Source organism: Chaetura pelagica, unplaced genomic scaffold (genome assembly GCF_000747805.2).
Source record: "Chaetura pelagica isolate M959 unplaced genomic scaffold, ChaPel_1.0 scaffold124, whole genome shotgun sequence".
NCBI lineage: Eukaryota > Metazoa > Chordata > Aves > Apodiformes > Apodidae > Chaetura > Chaetura pelagica.
Genome location: NW_009952891.1, coordinates 3,175,144 through 3,194,987, shown reverse-complemented (window position 1 = coordinate 3,194,987; position 19,844 = coordinate 3,175,144). Strand labels below are relative to the sequence as shown.

General features: G+C 38.5%; 1 protein-coding gene across 1 annotated transcript in view; it reads right to left on the bottom strand.

The window, feature by feature from the left end:
- Nucleotides 1-6,762: 6,762 nt before the first annotated feature.
- LOC104386861 (chromosome unknown open reading frame, human C16orf72) overlaps nt 6,763-19,844 on the bottom strand; it is a 42,015-nt gene continuing 28,933 nt past the window's right edge. The window contains exons 2-4 of the mRNA XM_009995529.1: nt 19,659-19,739; nt 15,347-15,622; nt 6,763-7,394 (exon numbers count right to left, since the gene is read on the bottom strand). Of these exons, the coding sequence (XP_009993831.1) occupies nt 7,150-7,394; nt 15,347-15,622; nt 19,659-19,739 (602 nt within the window). The 3' untranslated portion in view covers nt 6,763-7,149. The remainder of the gene's footprint in view (nt 7,395-15,346; nt 15,623-19,658; nt 19,740-19,844) is intronic.

The following is a 19,844-nucleotide window of genomic DNA, read 5'->3' as shown; positions in this document are numbered from 1 at the left end:
CAGAGCAAAACAAAACCTACACCAACAGAAGCTACCAAACTCAAGGTTTCACTCCAAATTTCACAAGATCAATTACAAGTCTGCGAGAACATGAACAAGGAGCTTTCATCTTAACACAAAAGCACTGAGCTACTCCTAATTGGAATTTCACCTCTAAAAATATGGCTATTTTTTACTTACCAAAACCAAGCTCCAGCAGGTGCTTTCCTGTCCTTTGGAGGCAATGCTTCCATCAGTTGAGTGGACGATGTAGCGCGAACATCCATGACAGCAGCAGCTTCACAATTCAGCCTGAGTCAACTCTGTTACTTCATAGCCCATGAAATGTGTGACACGGAAACAAGGACCTCAAGTAGTCAAATTTGGAGCAGTTCCTACTTTGCAGGGCTGCATATCCCTAGAAGGCTACAGAATAGCAATTTTCAAAGAAGAATCTCCTACATTTCCAGAGGAATATGTACCTCATCAGAAAAGAGAATTGCATCTGTTCCTAAGTTGTTACTGGTGGTTGAATGTTATTTGAGCAGCAGGAAGTTCCTGGTGTCCTTCCTGCCTGTTGCATGGCTGGAACTTTTAGCCCCCCTCACAGCTAAAACTGTATCAAGGATGGTATATAGTGAATTCTATAATTCCAGGTGGAAAGGGAGCCCAGGAAGTTATCTGGTCCAACCTCTGCTCAAAGTAGGTCCAAGAGCAGGATGGTCTGGACTGTATCCTGTTAGTCCTGAGTATCTCCAGGACTGAGACCTCAGGGCTTGGGGGCAACCAAAGATTACATGTGTTTACAAGAAGCAGATGTATTGTGTACAAACACTTACCAGAAATACCTTGACATTCAGACACGCTGTATTTGGCACTGGGAGATGCTCCTTGTAAAGAGAGGTCAGAAGGGGCCATGGTCACAAACAGGAGGGAAGAAAACCAGACACACAGCCATGACTTGTGGGTGCATGTTTTAGGAAAGATGAATTCAACCTGAAAACCAACTTTGAAGGAACTCAGACCTTCTGTTGAAGCTATCACTAAAGACCCCAGTTGCTGGGATTCAAATATGCCGAACACACTCCCCTGGAAATTTTCCATTTGGGAGATGAATTGCCCAGATTTTGGGAAATGCATGTAGGCATAAGGAAACCTAAATTTTGGGAAGAGCACATCCAAAGTTCTGTTACAAAGCAGAGACAGACAAACTAGGCCCTCTTCTTCAGGGCCTCACAATGGCTTGGCTGGCAGCTCATCACTTACAAACATGTTAAGACAACAAGCTAAGCCAGCTGAAGAATTATGCCAGTCCATCATCAGTTTTGAATAAATAATCCAAGACTCCAAATGAGTTACAACATTGCACTGTCATCTGGCAGCACACAAGCCTCTGCAGCTATAGTACTGAGAGCATCTTCAGCAGTTTCCTACTCTGGAAACCACAATCACTTAAGTAAAAGACTTTTAAATACATTTTAACAGACAGAAAAGCATCTTCAGCAATCCACGTTAATAACAACAGTACCTCCAAGGAAAGGAAAAAAGCCTGCCTACCACAGGAGATCACAGATGCTCTTCCACAAGAAGTCCTTGAAATGCAGCCATGAAAGAGCAGACTTAGTTGAATGAGCTTTTCTAGCAGAAAGGCTTAAAGAAATAATCAAAACTACAGTTCCTTCAGTAAGATGTAGAGTTGGTTTGTAGGCAGGATATGTAATGCAAGTCTCTAGAAGATGGTCCACTTTAGCTGAGAAGACCACTCACCTCTACGTGCAATCCACATGTTTCTTCTTGATGGTGCTTTTAGAGGGAATAGGAAAACAGGTTTAAAAAAACATTTACTTTATCTTCAGCTGTGGTTTATGAAATAGACAAAGTATTCCCAAAATACAGATTTTTGTGGTTTTAAAGTGGTCTAAAGACCACTGGTTTGCAGAAAGACAATGCTACAGAGCTATTCACTGTATGAGATTAAGTAATTAGCCAGTTAAACCAGAGTACAAACTTGGTATTTTCTGCTGATCTCATTCTTGGTTTTACATACTGAATTATAGGTAAGACTCAAGGAATTCACTTCAAATGAGAAAGCTAGGTTCAAACAGTTATCAATAAACAAAAAACATGTATTAATAAAACAACAAATGCTAACCTCAGAATTTTCACCACACTGTGAGTAGAGGTACACACAGCTGCTCCAGCAGGAGCTGGAAGTGACCCTTTTAAAACTCCAGTAGAAACCTGTAACAAGATACTTAGTGTACCTAATTTAAATGTAAACGTTTTTATCCTCTGCCTTGATGCTTTGCAAAAAGGACACCATATACAAAATACCAGATGAATTCTTGTGGGTTGAGTTTCAGGTCTGGAGAAGCATTGTGAGTTTCTTTGTGACAAAGATGCAAGTCAGTGTTACACCATGATGATACAAACGAGGACTCCCATTACTTCCTTTCCTGGATAGCTTGCTATTCTCTGGCAGCCAGAACCAAATTCACCTTTACACTCAAAACAAAGTTGATATAAAAATGGTGAAATATTACAATGTCTGATTAAGAATGGTCTTAGATGCTATCTCAAATTGATCAGTAATGAAATGCAGGAGTTTCTACAAAGCACAGGGTATGATCACTGGGCTCTTGGCAGATTCAAAGTCATATCCTTGTGTGTTCCCCCACATCATCTCATTTTAGCCAATAAAAACACAGCCCCATGGACAGCTCCAGCATTCAAAAAACCCAGATAGCTGCCATCACATCAGGCACAAGAGCAGCAGCATCATGGCTCAAAACCAGGTCACACAGGAAATGCTGGAACCTCATCACTCACTGAGAAACGCTTCTTCCTCAAGTCTTTTGTAAAACAGAGCCAGGTGATGCTTCCATCCTACACAGAAGTGAATTTGGTTGGTTTATTCACTACTACCCTTAAGTGCTTGAGACACATTTTAATTTTCCTTTTGAGATGGTCCAAAAGGGGCCCAGTGAGAGAATGACAGCAGAAAGCACCAGTGTTGACTACAGAGCCACTTCATCAGCTCTCAGAGAAAGTTTACTAGTCTCATAACTGCACAGCAGTTACACCCATAGACCAGGAAAACTTTAGACAGGCAGTTACTGCTAAGCACCAGTGCCTTCCTCATTACCTTAAAATAACCAGAGGCTCTGGAAGGAGAGCATCATGGGCCTTGTGGCTACCCCAGACAACCACAGCAACCCCAGCTCATGCAGGCACCTCAGCAGAACAAGGCAGGTGTGCATTCCTTTCTTCTGCCAAAATTACTAGCTTTCAGCTACCATCTGAAAGACACTGGTGTTTTAGAAGGCATTGTGGAACACTTTCAAATCCCCACTGGAATATTTCACTGGCTACAAGTGAAAAATTTTCACATTAGATGATGTTAAAAGTTCCTGTGAAACAAATCTTGAAAGTTCCTGTGAAATAAATTCCAAGGCCTGCTGCTACAGCAAGTGGTAAACAGTTTGCACGTTTAGGGACACCCACATAAAACAGAATAGCTGCTCATTAAAGGACCTAATTTCACATAAGTCCATAGAGTCTTTCACAAGAAATGGGAAAGCTCTACTAGTGAAGTCAATGCCACATAACTTTCTAAAGAGGTTTAAGTGGCAAGAAATGGGAAAGCTCTACTAGTGAAGTCACATAACTTTCTAAAGAGGTTTAAGTGTCATAGTTTGAGATGCTTTTCTTAAATATTAGCATGTTAAACTCTGCAGAACATGTAGAAATGCAACAGTATGCCCCAATTCTTAGTATCTTAATTAGTCCTTAAAAAGAAAGGAAAGCCTCTTAAGTGTAGCTCTACTGAACAGCTACTATCAAATTGCGTTCTGAAAAAAAAATCCTACCCTGCAGAACCAAACAAGGCTGTCAGCTCACACTAACTATATCTGGGTTTGGGTTTACTGATGGACTGTATTATTCAGAAACTTAAAGAACTACAAAGCAGCCTGATTAGTTGTTTTGGTTTGGTTTTTTTATTAGGTTTATTATGACTTAAGAGTTTCTATTACTCCAGCTGGGTAAACCACATTTGAGAGTAAGTTTAACTGCAGGACTTCAGTTTCAGCCAAAATCATTTTTGCATTACTTTATTGTAATATAGATTTAAATTTAACATTTAAAACTTACTTCATTAATAAGCAAGCCAAGCTCAGTAGCTTCAGTGCAGGATGTACTTTATGTAACTTGCTGCACATTCATGTTAGATTTGATGTACATGGAGAAGAGACCAGTCAACTATATGATTCAGAGAAACCAAAAGCAAGCACCATTTTTACCAAACTAAACAGTTCTCAATTCTTCAGTTTCTTACAGGAACTCAACTCCCTTCTGGCTCCAAGAGCTACAGTTTGGAGAATAGCTGAAAGCTACTTCCACAGCATAAATTTTCTACACTGACACAAGAAATAGCCTCCAAAGCAACAGGTACTAGACTTTTTTTTTATTATATTTTTTTTTTAAGAGACAACCTGTTTTCCTTGTGTTTACCAGGTGAATACATGCATTTTTTGATCATTCTGGCAGAGGTTAACAAAGAGCAAACAACAGTTGGGGCTAAAAAGAAAAACAATCAAAAAGTTGCCAAATATTTAAGGTACAAGCAAAAAACATTAATGCAACCAGTTTAATATCTAAGCCTGCTTTCTTCCAAAGAAAAAATGGCACAAATTAAATTTAAAAAAGTTTAGTTTTAGATGGTACTAGACTCTTGTTAATGCTTTGAAGCATTAATTCATTTATTTCACTGCAAGGAAGGGGAGAAGTAATTTGAACAGGCTTTGTATATTTGGGGCAGTTGTCACAGTTCAGTCCATATATCAGAACTGACACCAATATGATGTTACCTTTACACATGTAATAGTAAAGTATGTTAGAAGTTGCAGAGCATAAGCATCTTAGTTGTACAAGCCAGTTAATTGATAACAGAAGAGCTGAAGAATGGTTCTCACACATCCTTTCTGTTCAGGACTCCAGATTTTTCTTCTGGAACAGAAAAATCCCTCTGCCAATAGCCTAATAAAAGCTAACAGATATATCTAGATACCATCTTCAAAATCTTTGTTGAAAATGCAGTCTCCAAATGAAAACTAGCTGTATGCAATATTAATATTTTACATAAAATAAAGTCTTATTACCTGTAGTTAATAGCAGTAACTGAAATTAATGTATACTGCATCTTCAGGTGATGTGCAAGTTCAGCTACGAAACACAGGTGGGGGCTTTGAACAGTTCTTACCATCTTTCTTTGGACAGTTCTTACATTTGTCCCAGAAATTACAAATTCTCTAGTTACAGTGTTGTGCAACTGTTGACATCGTCAAGAGCTCTTCAGTGTAAAGAAATCTGATGAAAGCACCACAAAACAAGGAGATCATGCTCTTTGTAAAGAGCCTTGAATTCTGAGAATTTAACACATCATTGCTGTCTTGCCTTGCCTACAGAACACCAATGCCAGGGACATCAGGGTCAAAAGGAGCAAAACTACAGTAAAGTCTGCTTCAGACAGGGAAGAAAATACAAAAAAAATCTGACTCTACAAGCACAAAAGCAAGAGTCTTGAAGAGCTGTGTATTAACATGGAGCTCAAGGTGCCTTAACTTAGCTAGAACACCACCATTTTTTTAGTCTTGTGAACCTAGCATAGCTGCATTTCATCCAAGAATCAGCCTACACTTTCAGTTAAAGCATGCATACCACCTCACTAAACACCCCTTCCCAACTTGCAGGTTTGAAGGTCTTAATTTCCTTATTCCTTCTTTCCTAAGCAGAGATTTGGAGGACCTGAAAGCCAGAGCTCTCCAAACATTTGCTGCATCTACATGTAAAGACAGTTAGGACACTCTTTGAGACTGACATATCCTTCCCCCTTCAGAAAGAGATTTGCAGCAGATCAGTCTTGATCTCTCATTCAGTTTTAGGTTATGCTTAAGTTATGGCAGCCAGAGTTCAATCCTATGAATGTAAGCTCAACACAAAAAGAAAGCCATTTATCCTTTTTAATTCATCCTTACGGCATGTTTATCCAGAGCTTTATAATCAACTTCCAGTTTTAAATTATTTTCTTAGCACTTCACAGAACCTGCATGTCACTCCCTCCTGAAGGAGATGGCACCACACAGAATCTTGTTTAAGTTAGTCCAAGTTTCCATATGTGACCAGAAGTCTTACTTGTTAGAACACACCCCTTTTTTCCAACTATCCCCCTCATTCCCTCTCTTCCCACCCCTCCCCAACAATGGGCAATTACTTCACAAGAAATGTAAAATGGGATACGGGTGTACACAAAACCTACCCTTCACTAATACTGAACAGAAAAGCCTATTTTTCAATTACAGGACACCTTTCTCTAAATTTAGGTCAGCACTGGTGCAGTCTGCACTGTGTATGATTACCACGAGGATAATACCAATAATTACATACATTTTCTCAAACTGATTTAAGATCCTATGAAGTTAATTGGGGAAAAGTTTAATATTGCTACTTCAGAGCACTAAAACACACAAAGTGAATCCAATTAAAGATCCTTGTATTGATTCAATATTAAGTATTAATTGCATGACCATCATAGCACCTCTTTACATTATCACACAATCACCAGAATTATCAACTGCTTTTAAAACTAAAAAGGGTACAGTCCAATATTTATAACTTGCACACTGTTACTATATAGAAACTAGGTGCATGGTACAGTGCTGCAAAAATGGAAGCCTGCAGTTTTGACAAAGATGCCAAGTCATGTTGTAGACAATTTCAGTCAAACTGGCAATACTGTTTAAGCAAATACTCAACACAGCAGGAAATAAAGGACAAAAAAAAAGCATTCTATAACCAAATAAACATCTGAAATTTCCTTTCCCTTTAATACAAGTAAGGTCACTTTTAGCCTTGGAACGGATACATGTTTGCCTATGATGATCTGGCTAGCTACTACACAATATCTGATGTCCTCTGCTAAGAATATAGTTTTAGAAAGCCGCAGTTACAAGAGGCATCTAATGTAATATCTAAAATTTCCTTTATGGCAATTACTGAATTCATTTGTCTTAAACAGTGAATATGGAAAGATGGCCTCATGTTTCCTTTTCAATAGTACTCTGAGGATCAAGTGGCTTTCAAGCAGCATGGTGAGTTTGAAATTTTTGCATTTTAGATCATTCTGTTGCGTTTATGAGTTGGTGAGTCTGTAATGACATCGCCACACTGGGCTGAGGTACGCTTTCTAGTTCCACCATTGTCCAAGTGGAGTGCCATTTCTTCTGATATGAAAGTGTTCAAATCAACATCATGGAGTCCATTTCTCCTTCGACTAGCATTGGAGCCACTGCTCACGTGAGTGGGCGAGCCTGGGGTACTTGAACGAACACTTATACTAGCCATTGCACCACTAAGACCTAGGGGAAAAAAAGAAAAAGCATTTAGGTCAAACAGCACAGAAAGTGACTTTTCCATGTGTGGCACAATGGATGACACTTGTCTGACTTAGTGATAAATCAAAGGCACTTCATTCTAGTCTTTGTACCACACTTGTTTGAAGCTCAGACCACACCTTCCCAGCTTTTAGTCCATTTAAGAATCCAGCAATTACTAGAACTGCTTTTTATGACATTAAAATGAGCTTATACACCAGGTTGTACCAGCACACCAAGGCAAATGTTAGCTCCATAAGCATGACATGCTATTCAAAATGTGTGTACATACTCAAGAGTAGACTTTTAATATGAAGGCTTCACACTGAATCAATTACACAGAATGAAAATCTTCCTACAAAGGGCTTTCCAGGTTGACCTGACTTGGTCTTGTCTCAAACACCACCACCCTGCTGTCTTTCACTCTCTCTGCCACTGTAGCTCTAAAGAAGACTGCAGTTTGACAACACACCTCAGACACGCCTATACAACAACTGGTGTTTAAATAAAAGCTTTATTTTATGGCTGCCACTAACAGGCAACAGTTTTATCAGAATTCAGAAGAGCACTTACAAATAAAAAAATAAGCCAAACAAGACCACATGACAATCACCCAAAATCACCTATTGACAGATGTGATCCAAAACACTGTCACAAGTACCCTGCAATCACTTGGGTTTGTGTTCAGGTTATTAATACAATGTGTAATTAAAGCATAAAGTTTATTTCTTGTAGAAACAAGGCTATAAACAAGAAAACAATTAATCCTATACTCATTTAAACTTTGTTTTCAGTACTATTACAACTTTGCAGAAGCAAGACATTCCAAAACACACATCTAGCAAGGGCTAATACATGAAAGCCTAGTAATTCTTCTCAATTTGAGTCCAGGCTGTATTTGTAGATAAACAAGAGCTCAGATTAAAGACAAATATATTTGCTATCATAACTGCTTCATACCTTAGTATTTATTAGGAAAGTACAGAAATAACTTTTGGCACTACAAATAAACTACCAAAGCAAGAGCCATGCAGGAAGATGAAGAACAAGAGAAAAGATCTACATATGTATATTTTTGTAGCAATGAGAAGCAAATGTTAAGTTGTCCAGGAAGATTTGTCTCAGTAGCCTTCAACATCTTGAGCTGAGGTTTTCTCCAGTCCCGAATACCCTAATACCTTCTTCCAGCCATCACACATCTTGTGTGTACAAAGCCACTGAATACACATCCTCTTATACAGTCAAGTAGGCAGCCTTAGAAGTCCCACACTGACAAGTAAAGCTTAACAAACCCCTACTAGCTCCTGATAGGCAACTTCAGAGGCTCTATAAAGAGAAGACTGCTACAGCTACTGGTTCAGTTGCCAGAAACCTCAGCTGGAAAATAAACTGAAAGCCATCTACAGCAATGGCAAGTTGATATGCAAGTCACTCTGTGTTCACTCTGTTGTATATTACTGTTGAATAAACACAAAGCTTAGATGGTGTAGCAGCACAGGATATACTTTTCTTAAGAGTTTTTGCTTACAGCTCTAACTGGTATTCCAACACAACTCAGTAGCATGGTTTGAAGACTGGTAGGGAACCTCTAGGTTTTATTAATATTAAAATTATCTTTCATTAACAATGGCAGAAAGTATTTAAACAGCAGAAGCTGTTTTAGTAAAACTGTAATTCAGAAACAAGCTTTCTACCAGGATTAAGGCCAAGCTTAAATTCAAAACCATTATGAGAAGAGGTTCCTATACATCTACCAAAGAAATTAAGGCAGCTAATTGATGACAGATGTACAAGTAAAAAGCCAATTCAAATACCATAACTTACATAAACCACCCACATGCAATATATGGGCAGCTAACAAATAATGTCACAATTCAAAGGCAATAGCAAGTTTAATTTCAACTCGTATGACATTAGAAAAACATTAGTTCATCCTATACACTTAAACTGGAAAAAAATTGACAGTGCTCAGGTGACATTGTTTCAAATCCAAACTGATTGCAGAGATTATCCCCGACATCACTATTCCAAGCAAAATTGCTCTGAACACAAGTTCAGTGTTGTTACTTCCACTGAGAATCAGTTTACACCACTTATTTACTGTTACATTATGCAACTCAAACAAATGACCAAAACACTAATTCAATTTTATCGTTACATCTTTTCACTATGCCTAGTGCCCAAGTAAGGAGAGGAAAATTATCATAAGTAAGCCCCAAAAGAGACTGGTGATGTGAGAACACGTATTTTGGCATCACTCAAACTATGTTTGTAAGTACAGCCTTTTCAAGTAACAAGCATTTTTTAAAATAGCAGATATTAGTCATAATTCAAAGATGCAGCTGTAATATTCTGCAGCACATTCTGAAACAGACTGCAAAGGTTTGCAAGCAATGCCTCAAGCAGGCACTAGATTTCCAGTATTTAGGTAACAGTGAATCACTGTACATTTAAATACACAACACTTTCAGGAGATAATCAAGAAGTTAATCTTCAAATCAAACCTGGTGCCAAAGGCAGGAAAGTAGTTTTTAACTACTTTCTACAAAGACAGGTATACAAGGATATTGCACCATGACATGGATTTCTAGTTGCAGTTTAATGTTTCATCTCGTACAGGTATTTAATCTGAACTAGTGAGTAACAGTCATTACCCAGTACACTAACACACTGCGATCATTTGGTATCAGTTACTTGCAGGTAACTGTATTACACAGCACTTCTCATCAATCCAAGAGAGAACTACCAAACAAAACATTTAGATCAGTTCAGGATTAGGTAAACAATCAAACATAGAAGAGTCAAAATTCTAGACAGGCACTGAAATAACAAGTTGCCATTTCATGGAAGCACAACTTTGAAGACAGTCATCTATGCCACAGAAAACATCTATTTTTTGTTGACAGAGAAAGCATCTTTCAGGACCCAAAACTGAACTGTGATCTGCTTTTTTCTTGGAAATTTTTGTAATTCAAAGAGGAATTCTCAGAAAACCCATGTATTGTGAATTATTCTGAGTTTTTGGTGGACTCAGAGACCTCTTCTCAAAGTATTTAATCATTTAAAACAGAAAGCAAGCAGTAACAGATATTAAGAAATCATAAGGTTATGTGACTTAAGAACCCCATTTCACAGCCTCAAATTTCTGCACTGTGATAACATGACCTAATACCACACACATCAGTTTTGGCTATACAACAGAACAGAGATTCAAACAGCTATTAAAGCATCTTTACTTCTTTCACAATCTCTCCTTAAGTCTCCCACTGCATTCTACAGGAGAAATTTCCTTTTTCAAGAGGCCTTTGAGAACAGTCACATGACTCTCCCTTTTTCAACTTGAAAGGATTGAAGTGGAGGGCCTATCTCAAATATTTTGCAGTACTTACTACATTCTCACTCCTCCTTTACCTTTCAGCCAAGTCATCAACAGTATGGTGTCTCAAAGCCGGTAATTTCACCAAAAACTTATTGGAATTTATATTCTGAAGTATTATAGTCCTACTAGAAAAGAGCTGTTGAATAGAAGAAAGTGACCAATACTAGCTAATACTAATAATACACCAATACTCTCCAAAACTATCAAGTTAGTAGAATGCTTGGCTAAAAGTATATGTTTATATTAAATACTACAGGCAAATAGAACTGTCAACTCAAAATTAAGGAGTTTATCAACACTGGCCTAACAAACTGAAAATGCCACTATCTGCACTGTAACTATGTCCATACTGAATATGAGTTATTTAGGTCACTATCACAGCACATTATATACTGAAAAACTACTGTTCAGTATAGTTATAGTATTAACTATTGTTTTCCAGAAGTTTTAATCAGGAAGTATCAAAAAGAATAGGCTAGAGCAGGAATTACTTAATAATCCCAGATAAGTAAAAAATGGCATGCAGATAGATCCATGTCACTCCTCTATGTCATACTCACCCTTTCACAGCACTGCTCACAAAGCTAACTGTAGCAGTACATACCAATGCTCAACTCTACCACAGCTATATATATACACACAACCTTTAACTCTTTCTAACTAACCTGAAGTTTGCTCTCCCACCCCCTCTTCTACCAACTGTTTCTTCTCCACTCTGCTAACTGTTGATGTTTCATATTGCAGTTCAATATTTTCAGAAGATAATAAGAAAGCCTAATGGAAATTCAGGCTCTTTAAAAGGGCCAAGTAACACACTTCCATACGCTAGAGCAAGGGTTACCCCTCCTAAAGAGGATCACACTAATTATACACATCAACATTAAATTTATGAAGCAAAAGAACTACCAGTCCCTCACTTGGTTGTTGCCCATTCACATTGCCATGAGTTAGGAATGCTCAAGTCTGACGCATGTCAGCATTACCTTCCCATGCATGCTTCTTCCCTCTCCTCAAATCACAACATTTTCTCCCCTTACACTGGAGAATCATTTGTAATGTATGGAGCACATACCACATTAAAAGACCAAGGCATCATTTTAAATATGGACTGTGCATTGCCACCAGCACTGCAAGACTTAACATGCTAGCTACAGCCAGGCAGAAAATGACCCGACATGCCTGTCAGCTTCTGGAAATCTTATGACTGCTAGCTCAGTTTGATGTAATTCTGTCACTTGAAACTCTTCTCATACAGAATCAGATATGGCAATATGCATCCAGAGAACAGGTGAAGATACATCCACAGATATGCTAACTGCAATGACCTTTTAGGGTCTGCTGGAAGTTAAAAATATGACTCTATATTTGAGACACTGAACAATAAAGATATTTCTTTTACTATCACATCCCAACAAGTTAAGCATCAGATGCATAGTTCTTGAAGTTCAGAAAAAACACTTGAACTTCAGGGTAAAATAGCATGTATTACCTCAAGCTATCTACTCAGCTTTTGTTGAAGATTTTAATTTCTTTTCAGGTATTCACAGTTCAAGCTTCCAGCCATGTTTTATTTCCAAAGTTACCCACCAGCACACTAATAATGGAAAGTTTGTAATAAGGGCAAATATTTTTTATTTACCAGAGTTTAACTTGCTCAAGAGGTTACTTAGTTCCAAAAAAACTCATTCTCAGGCGCCCCGAGGCTACACTAAAGACTTCATAAAGAGGTGCACAGCATACATTCCAAAGAGTTAAGGTAGACCACATACACCTTAAACATTCCTGTGTCACTACAGATTTTCTGTCATGACCATTTTGATTTTACCTACTGTACCAAGGCTTGAAAGCAGAACAGTAGAGAATAAAAAGTTCCCTTATAGCACAAAGACTACTGATAACTTATCAGATTAAATTTTGGATTCAAAATCCCTAGCTTGCATCAATAGAACTGTTTACTACCTTGCAATGCTACAATGTTTAACAAGGTTTGAGATAAAAAAGGTAAGATTAAAAATCCAATTTAACGTATTTATCCGCAGATGCAAAATAGTTTTAAGATGGTACTGATACCGAAAGACTCCAATATTTTAGTCTAGGGCACACACCTTGAATTGTGTTTGATGTTCAAGGAAATATTTAATTATTAGCTACTTTGCTACCACAGCTTCTGTCAAAGTTCTCAGATGTGATGAAGCATTTAGATCAAAATACAGGCATCTCTCCCATCAAAAAGCAAGATCAAGTTATAGAACGACAGTCTTTAGACCAGTATTAGTGACCATTTCTGACAAGTCAAGCACTGGAACAGGCTGCCAAGGGAAGTGGTGGAGTCACCATCCCCAGAGCTGTTAAAAAAATTTGTAGATGTGGCAGTTCAGGATATGGTTTAGCTGGCATGGTAATGCTGGGTTGATGGCTGGACTTTATGATCTTAGATGTGTTTTCCAACCTTAATGACTCTATGAATAAGCCAACTTAATTTGATCAGAGCTTTTTGTCTCATAACAGATTTGTACCTATCCCTGCTTCACTAAGAGACCTTGCTTAGACCAGCAAGTTTGAGCATTACCCATCAAATCTAATTCAGCCCATTCACATTACCAACAGAGAAACTGTTTCCACAGGAAGCCTAACAGCAGAAAAACCCTCACTGCTTTACATTCCAGTCTAAAATTTTGCTTAAAGCTTTAGTCCTGAACACTTGCTAAGACTGCTACTCACTACGATCAGGTTTTTTGTTTCCTCACAATACCTAGAAACAGTAAATTACTGTAAATTAAACAGTCTGCCAAAAAATTAAGACAAAGATAACCCTACAGAGATTAATGTACACACACACCTGAAGATTCTACACAGGTTTCAAAAATCCAAACATAGTTCTGAGAGGCCCTATGATAAACAGGAAAATAGCTTGGGAGACAGTTTAATCACAACATCCTTAATGTTAAAGAAAAGGGGGAGGAGAAGTTGGAGGAACACAGACATTGTAGGCAATAACCTAAGAACAGTTATGAGGCCAAATACAAGACTAGTCACTGAAAGATTAGCACAAAAGCATTTGTGTCAAAGACCAGATTGAAACTGATATCAGGAGAACTTAATCCAGGTGACTGACATGTAATCTTGTCAACCAGCTGATGAGCACACTTCTAGCCCCTGCAGTGCTAGTAAGGAGCAGAGAACTTCCTACTGTGCTCATGAACCTGTAATAATTATGAAACAAAAAACTTCTGATTTCATGGTTCAGCTTCCCATGCTGTAGCAAAGTGACTTCCATAAGCCACCTCTGTATAAAGCAGGACATTAAAAGAGCCATATTAACAATAAAAATGCCGCTCAGTTTACTCTGCTTAAGAGCTCACAGACCTGAAGAGCAAGACTTTATCTAAGAAGTCAACTGCACATCAGATTCAACTAGTTTTGGAAAGTAAGATTTTTTTAAGAGGGTGTTGATCACATCACATTGAGAGCCAACTTCTGCAGCTCTCCTCATGAAATTAGCTTTACCTCCTGAATAAGCAATACTAGTGCATAGAATTCCCCAGCCAGATTCCAATATAAGGAAAACTGCCAAAAACTACATGATTGGATGAAAGCATGCTTGATTTAAATGGCAACAGAGCAGCAAACAATACCAGAATTAGGCTGACAACTAAACAGTAACGATGTCTAGCTTATGTATCTTGAAAAACCACCACAGCGTAGCAGAAGCAAAGACTATTTTCATGGATCCACTTATCTAACTCATTAATTCCACCCCTCACCAAGAATACTGAGACAGTAAAAATTTCATTCAAGTTTCACTGGTTGTCCTTCTACATAGCTTGTTTTTTTACTTTTACAATATATCTGAAATACTTGCACCTGAAAAGTAGAAGAGATACACCACTGACACTGCTGGTGATGGCAAGGAAGAAAATTTAGTATGACACTGGAAGATATTTAAGACTGAATATGAACTAGAATCACACTCCCAACAGGACTCGATCACTGCAAGGATGTGCAAGTGAAGCAGCCTGTCCAGGGTACTGCAGGTAGAATACTTCACACTACCCAGTACATAACAAGTGTACTAGATTGAGGTTAGGTACCCTACAGACAGAAGCTTCAGACATAAAGTTCCATCCCTAACCCTGAAAATTATTTGTTAGTTATTTACTATTAGTCAAATTTTAATAATTAACTAGTTGCTAACATAGTATCCTTTTCCAAGAATCCTGTTTACTTTAGCATTGGTATGAATGCCAAGTCTCTTCATGCTTCAGAAACACTACCAAAAGCTAAGTATCAACTGTTGAACCAACAGCTGCAGAATATTACAGAACCAAACCTGGTTTTTATACAATACCTTTTCCTCATTCAAGGTATTTGACTATGCAACATATAGTAGCTACATGCCTTACACGTGCCAAAACTCCCTTAGTGAATTAAGGAGATACCTTCAGCTGGAACATTAAGTACCTGACATATTACGACACCAACAATGGTCAAGAGCCAGACATGCTTTAAGAGCCCCCACCCAATTTTAACCATGTAGTATTGAAAAAATTACTGTTACCATGCAGAGCTATGGCTTCACGGAAGGGTTGCAAATCAGTCTCTACAGATGAGCTAGTTTCTGTTGAAGTAGCTCGGTTAGGGGATACTACAGTCAGTCTTGGGGGAGCTCTAGAATTTCTTGGAGGAGGAACTTTTCCACATAGGAAGCTGATCAAGTCTTCTCTACGAATAGTTCTTCTGCGTTTTTTAACCCAAGCTAACACATCCTTATTCCGACGCTGATAGCCAATCTGAATTCCTACATCAAAGCTTCGCTGATGGGCATCCACACTTTCTGCAAGAAAACAGAAAAAAAAGTCTTAGTAAGTGATAGAGAGAGCGCAATGTATAGTATAGCACATCATTGATACATTTCTTTCCCATGGTTGACAGGGAGCTGTATCTTCTACAGGTTACTGTAATGCAGTACCAAGTTGGCTGTAACAAACCAGCTAGCATTGAAGAGGAATCCTATTAAAACCTAAGTGAGTATTAGCTATAAAGTTCCACCTCCTTTACAAGTAAAAAGGTCAACAGCAAGTCAAGGACCACCTAAATAGCAGTAGCTGTGCTTCTGGTCAACACTACAGCACTGTTTATGAAAACATTGTATTCACATTAAAAACACACTTTGTGCTTGTTAGTCTGAGGAAGGTACTTATACCAAACTATGCACTTAGAGAAACACTCAAGTGCATCAGCACAGTCAAGAAACCCCACAAAAACAAAAGGAACAACTGTTTTTATTGATTCTGATAGGTAAGGATTTTTGAGAAACCTCGTCTCTTTACAGTTACTCTAGTTTCATCTGAATTGACCTGCAGAGGCAATGTGCAGGAGGCCACAGTTTTGAAACTTGTTAGAACACAACTGTCCCTGATGCCTTTTAACTAAGCAACTTATAATTTACAAAGGCAGCTTGAAAAAAATCTCCTTCCCTATTTAAGATCCAATTGCAAATTTTATAACAGAAGCTTTATGTTATTTACAATTAATCCTACTACAAAATGCAGTTTCATTCTCCACTGATGTAATTGGTCACCTGTGCACATCAGTTATATCTGTGCCTGTCAGAAGCACTTAAATGCCTTGCTTTCTAACTTCCTTAAGTACATTTCTGGCTACTAGTTTGAGTAAATTTCAGACAGCGGGAACAGGCAGAACCAATCATTCTCTACACTATTATGCTCATCTTGGTTGTCATAGATTTGTTATCAGAGCTTTGCCAACAGCTATTTCAGTTTTATGAAAATTACTGTTAACTCTTGCTCCACTAAAAAACATCAACATATCCACTCCTATTTCATCTACCTAATAGATTATTTTTAATCTAGCAGACCTTATTAAAACAACTTTTCATATTCTTGTTTCACTAAGTCAAACCCACGAGCCACTTGCCCAGAACTATACGAAGAGATTTATTATCAGCTGTCCAAGACACTGGTTTACAGTTAAACAGTGATAGTCACACAGAAAAAAATAATCACCATGAAATGCTATTTCTAGACCTATATTCAAATACACCACTGCACAGTCCACAAGAGAGCACTAAAATCTACACTATCAAAAAGCAGCACTTCAAACCTAACATAACCTAACAAAAAAGAAAAGAATCTCAAACTGATAACAGCTAAAACTTGGGGCTTTTAGAATAGAAGCTATATATTTATACATAGAGTACACTTTAACACACTGGTTACTTTTAAGCACTGCAAGATTATTTTGCTTATGCTGCTTTGTAATCAAAAAGACTAGATGATTTACACATGCTAATTCCCATGAAAGCAATGGCAATGTGACACATTATTCCTCCAGCCATTTTATACTTCACAGCAGCTTAGCCTCCAATGCACTGACAGTAAAAGCCACCCAACACTTTGGAGCCAGTTTGGAAACTGACAATACGCTTCTAATCCCTTCCTGAAATACCATGAGAAAGTCCTTCTGAGAGGTGAGGAGACCAGCTTTATGTCAATAACCTGCTTTCCTTGTACACCAGAATGCTTTCCAAAGGACTGACCAGGAACTAGTTATGAGGTCAAGCACAGACTGCTGATGTAGCCTGGACAAACTCAAGTTTCATTACCATGGAAAAGATCGGGGTTTTTCTACAGTAAAAGCTACAACCTACTTTGTAAACAAGGTTAAGCTTGCAAAATAACCAGTCAAGTTGCCTACATCCTGAAATTAGTGAGTCAAAACTAACATTAACAAGCATTCAGCTTGTAGTAAAAAAGGTAAACTGTAGGCTCAAATCTTATTCTAATATAAGTCTGAGACCTTTTACGGTGGCCTGAAGTTCTAAATCAGACATAACAAGCTATGCCTTCATTTCCCTAGTATAATCTGGAAGATAATCAAATGTCTTGACATGCAGCCTCTATCAGCAGTGTCAATCAGAAATACATGATCTAAAACGTTCAGTGTGGTGTAAAACTAAGTTTCTCATCTATTTTCAGAAAAAAATGCTGGCAATCAGACATCACAGCATTCTCCTTATGAACTATTTTTCATGTAGCTCTTGTTAAAAGAATTCTGATGCCTCAAAATTCAAAACATTTATCAGATCAGAAGCCAGCTGACAGGGCAAGAGGCAGCTTGTGGTGCTCAGTTTACCACACCAAGTACTGCTCCAGTGTTTTGACAGAGTCCTCCAGAACACAAACATTACTGAGTATGTCAGAAACAACAGAAGATTTTTTTTTTTTTAAAGAGCCATGGTCATTACTAGGGAAGATAAATTCACATTAAGAAACTCCAACTTGCCTGATACACACAACTGCTGCTTCTACCTGTATTCTCAACAAATTTCTACCCACTTGGCAGTTAATTTAAAACTGAAAGATAGCTCTGATTAACTGAGGTACCTGAGCACTTTTAAAGATCTGTTCCATGTGCTGCTTTTTGGAGTATTACATTAGACCTGACTAAAGTCAGCTTCTTACTTAAACTCCAGTTTCCCTGGTCACCACCTACATGCTCTTCTGTTAATCACATTATTGTAGAAGAACAGGGCTCACTTTGCCTATGGCACCAGTAATCAAATTATTTCACCAAAAATAAACAGCCTAAGTCTTGGTAGCAAACATGCTGTGAGGGAGAGCGATGTCATTCGTCAAAAAAGACTAATTGTTCCAGACCACTTATTAACACTGCTGCTACTCTAGCACCATGCTGAAGTGACTGGTGTCCTAGACCTTGTCACAGTGACCCACTCCCTCAGGCCAACACCTACCCTATTATGGGATGCGCTTCCCCTTTATATGACCTGTGACACATGCAACGTCCACATGCACTTTCTGCAAAAGATGAGTCTCTGGAAGTGAGGGTTCTGCAGCTACATTTCCTCCTTGCTCTGGCCACATCTGTCAGGAACCTGATCAGCCATCACAAGCATATTACCAAGTACAACTACTTAAAGCAAATGGAAAATGGAAAAACTGGAGAACTATAGATAATGCTGTGCAGACCACAAATAAAAACACTCCAGAAATAAAAAAAAACTGAAGTCAGAAGAACAGCAATTTGGAAACTTTGTTTTTTTCCTTCATAGGAATGGAAGACATTAACGATGGAAATCACACTGTGCCAATTTAAGTCTCCACTGATACAGAGATCATTTTTAAACAAAGAGACCACTGAATGATTCATCTACAGACAAGATTTTCTGTGACAACCCAAGGAAGAGTTCAGACACAGATCCTGACAGAAACACACAGTAAAACACAAAAAAAACCCCACAGCCACATGCAGAGTGCACTCTTCTTGAAGTTTTTTCTAACACTGCTTTCTTACAGACACCCTGGACACAGTCACAATGACATTCTGTACTTAAGCTGAGAGGCATACTTGAGAACCCTGTCATGAGAAGATAAAAACTTTTGCCATAGAACATCTGTGCAGAATTTTACAAACTCAACCTATGCTTCGCTAATGCATATGTATTATACTGACATCCCAGCATTTAATACACCATCAAATACACAAAATGCAGGAAATTTAAGTACTGTTTAATAAGCTATTGCCCTCTTCCCTTGAACTCATGACAGCAAGACACACATTAAAAACATCTTTTTTTTCAAGGGTCGTGAAGTAAAACAGCTTTTAAGTTATTAGTCACTGACATGAGGCAACAGAAAAGATTCAGCTATCGTCAGCTAAACTGGCCAAGGGAAAACCTGCAAGATTCAGGAAGCAGTCTCGGGTTAGATTTTATCAGGGTGAATAAGAGACATTAACAGGCCCTGCTTATGAGTAAGCGGGGACAGGAGGCAGAGCGGGGCCCTGCTCGGCGGGCAGGGCTGCGGGGGGAGCCGGGGCAGCCCCCTTACCTTTGTAGAGGTTGGTGACTGCAGTGGCGGCGTTCTGGAAGGGGACCCAGAGGGACAGCCCCGGCTGCTGGCACACGCGGTCTGCAGGGAGGGAAGGACACAGGCTGTTTATTTTGGAGTCACCGACTCCGAACGGCCATGTTAGATTTCGCCATTTTGTTCCACCTTCCGAAGGCAACTCGGGAT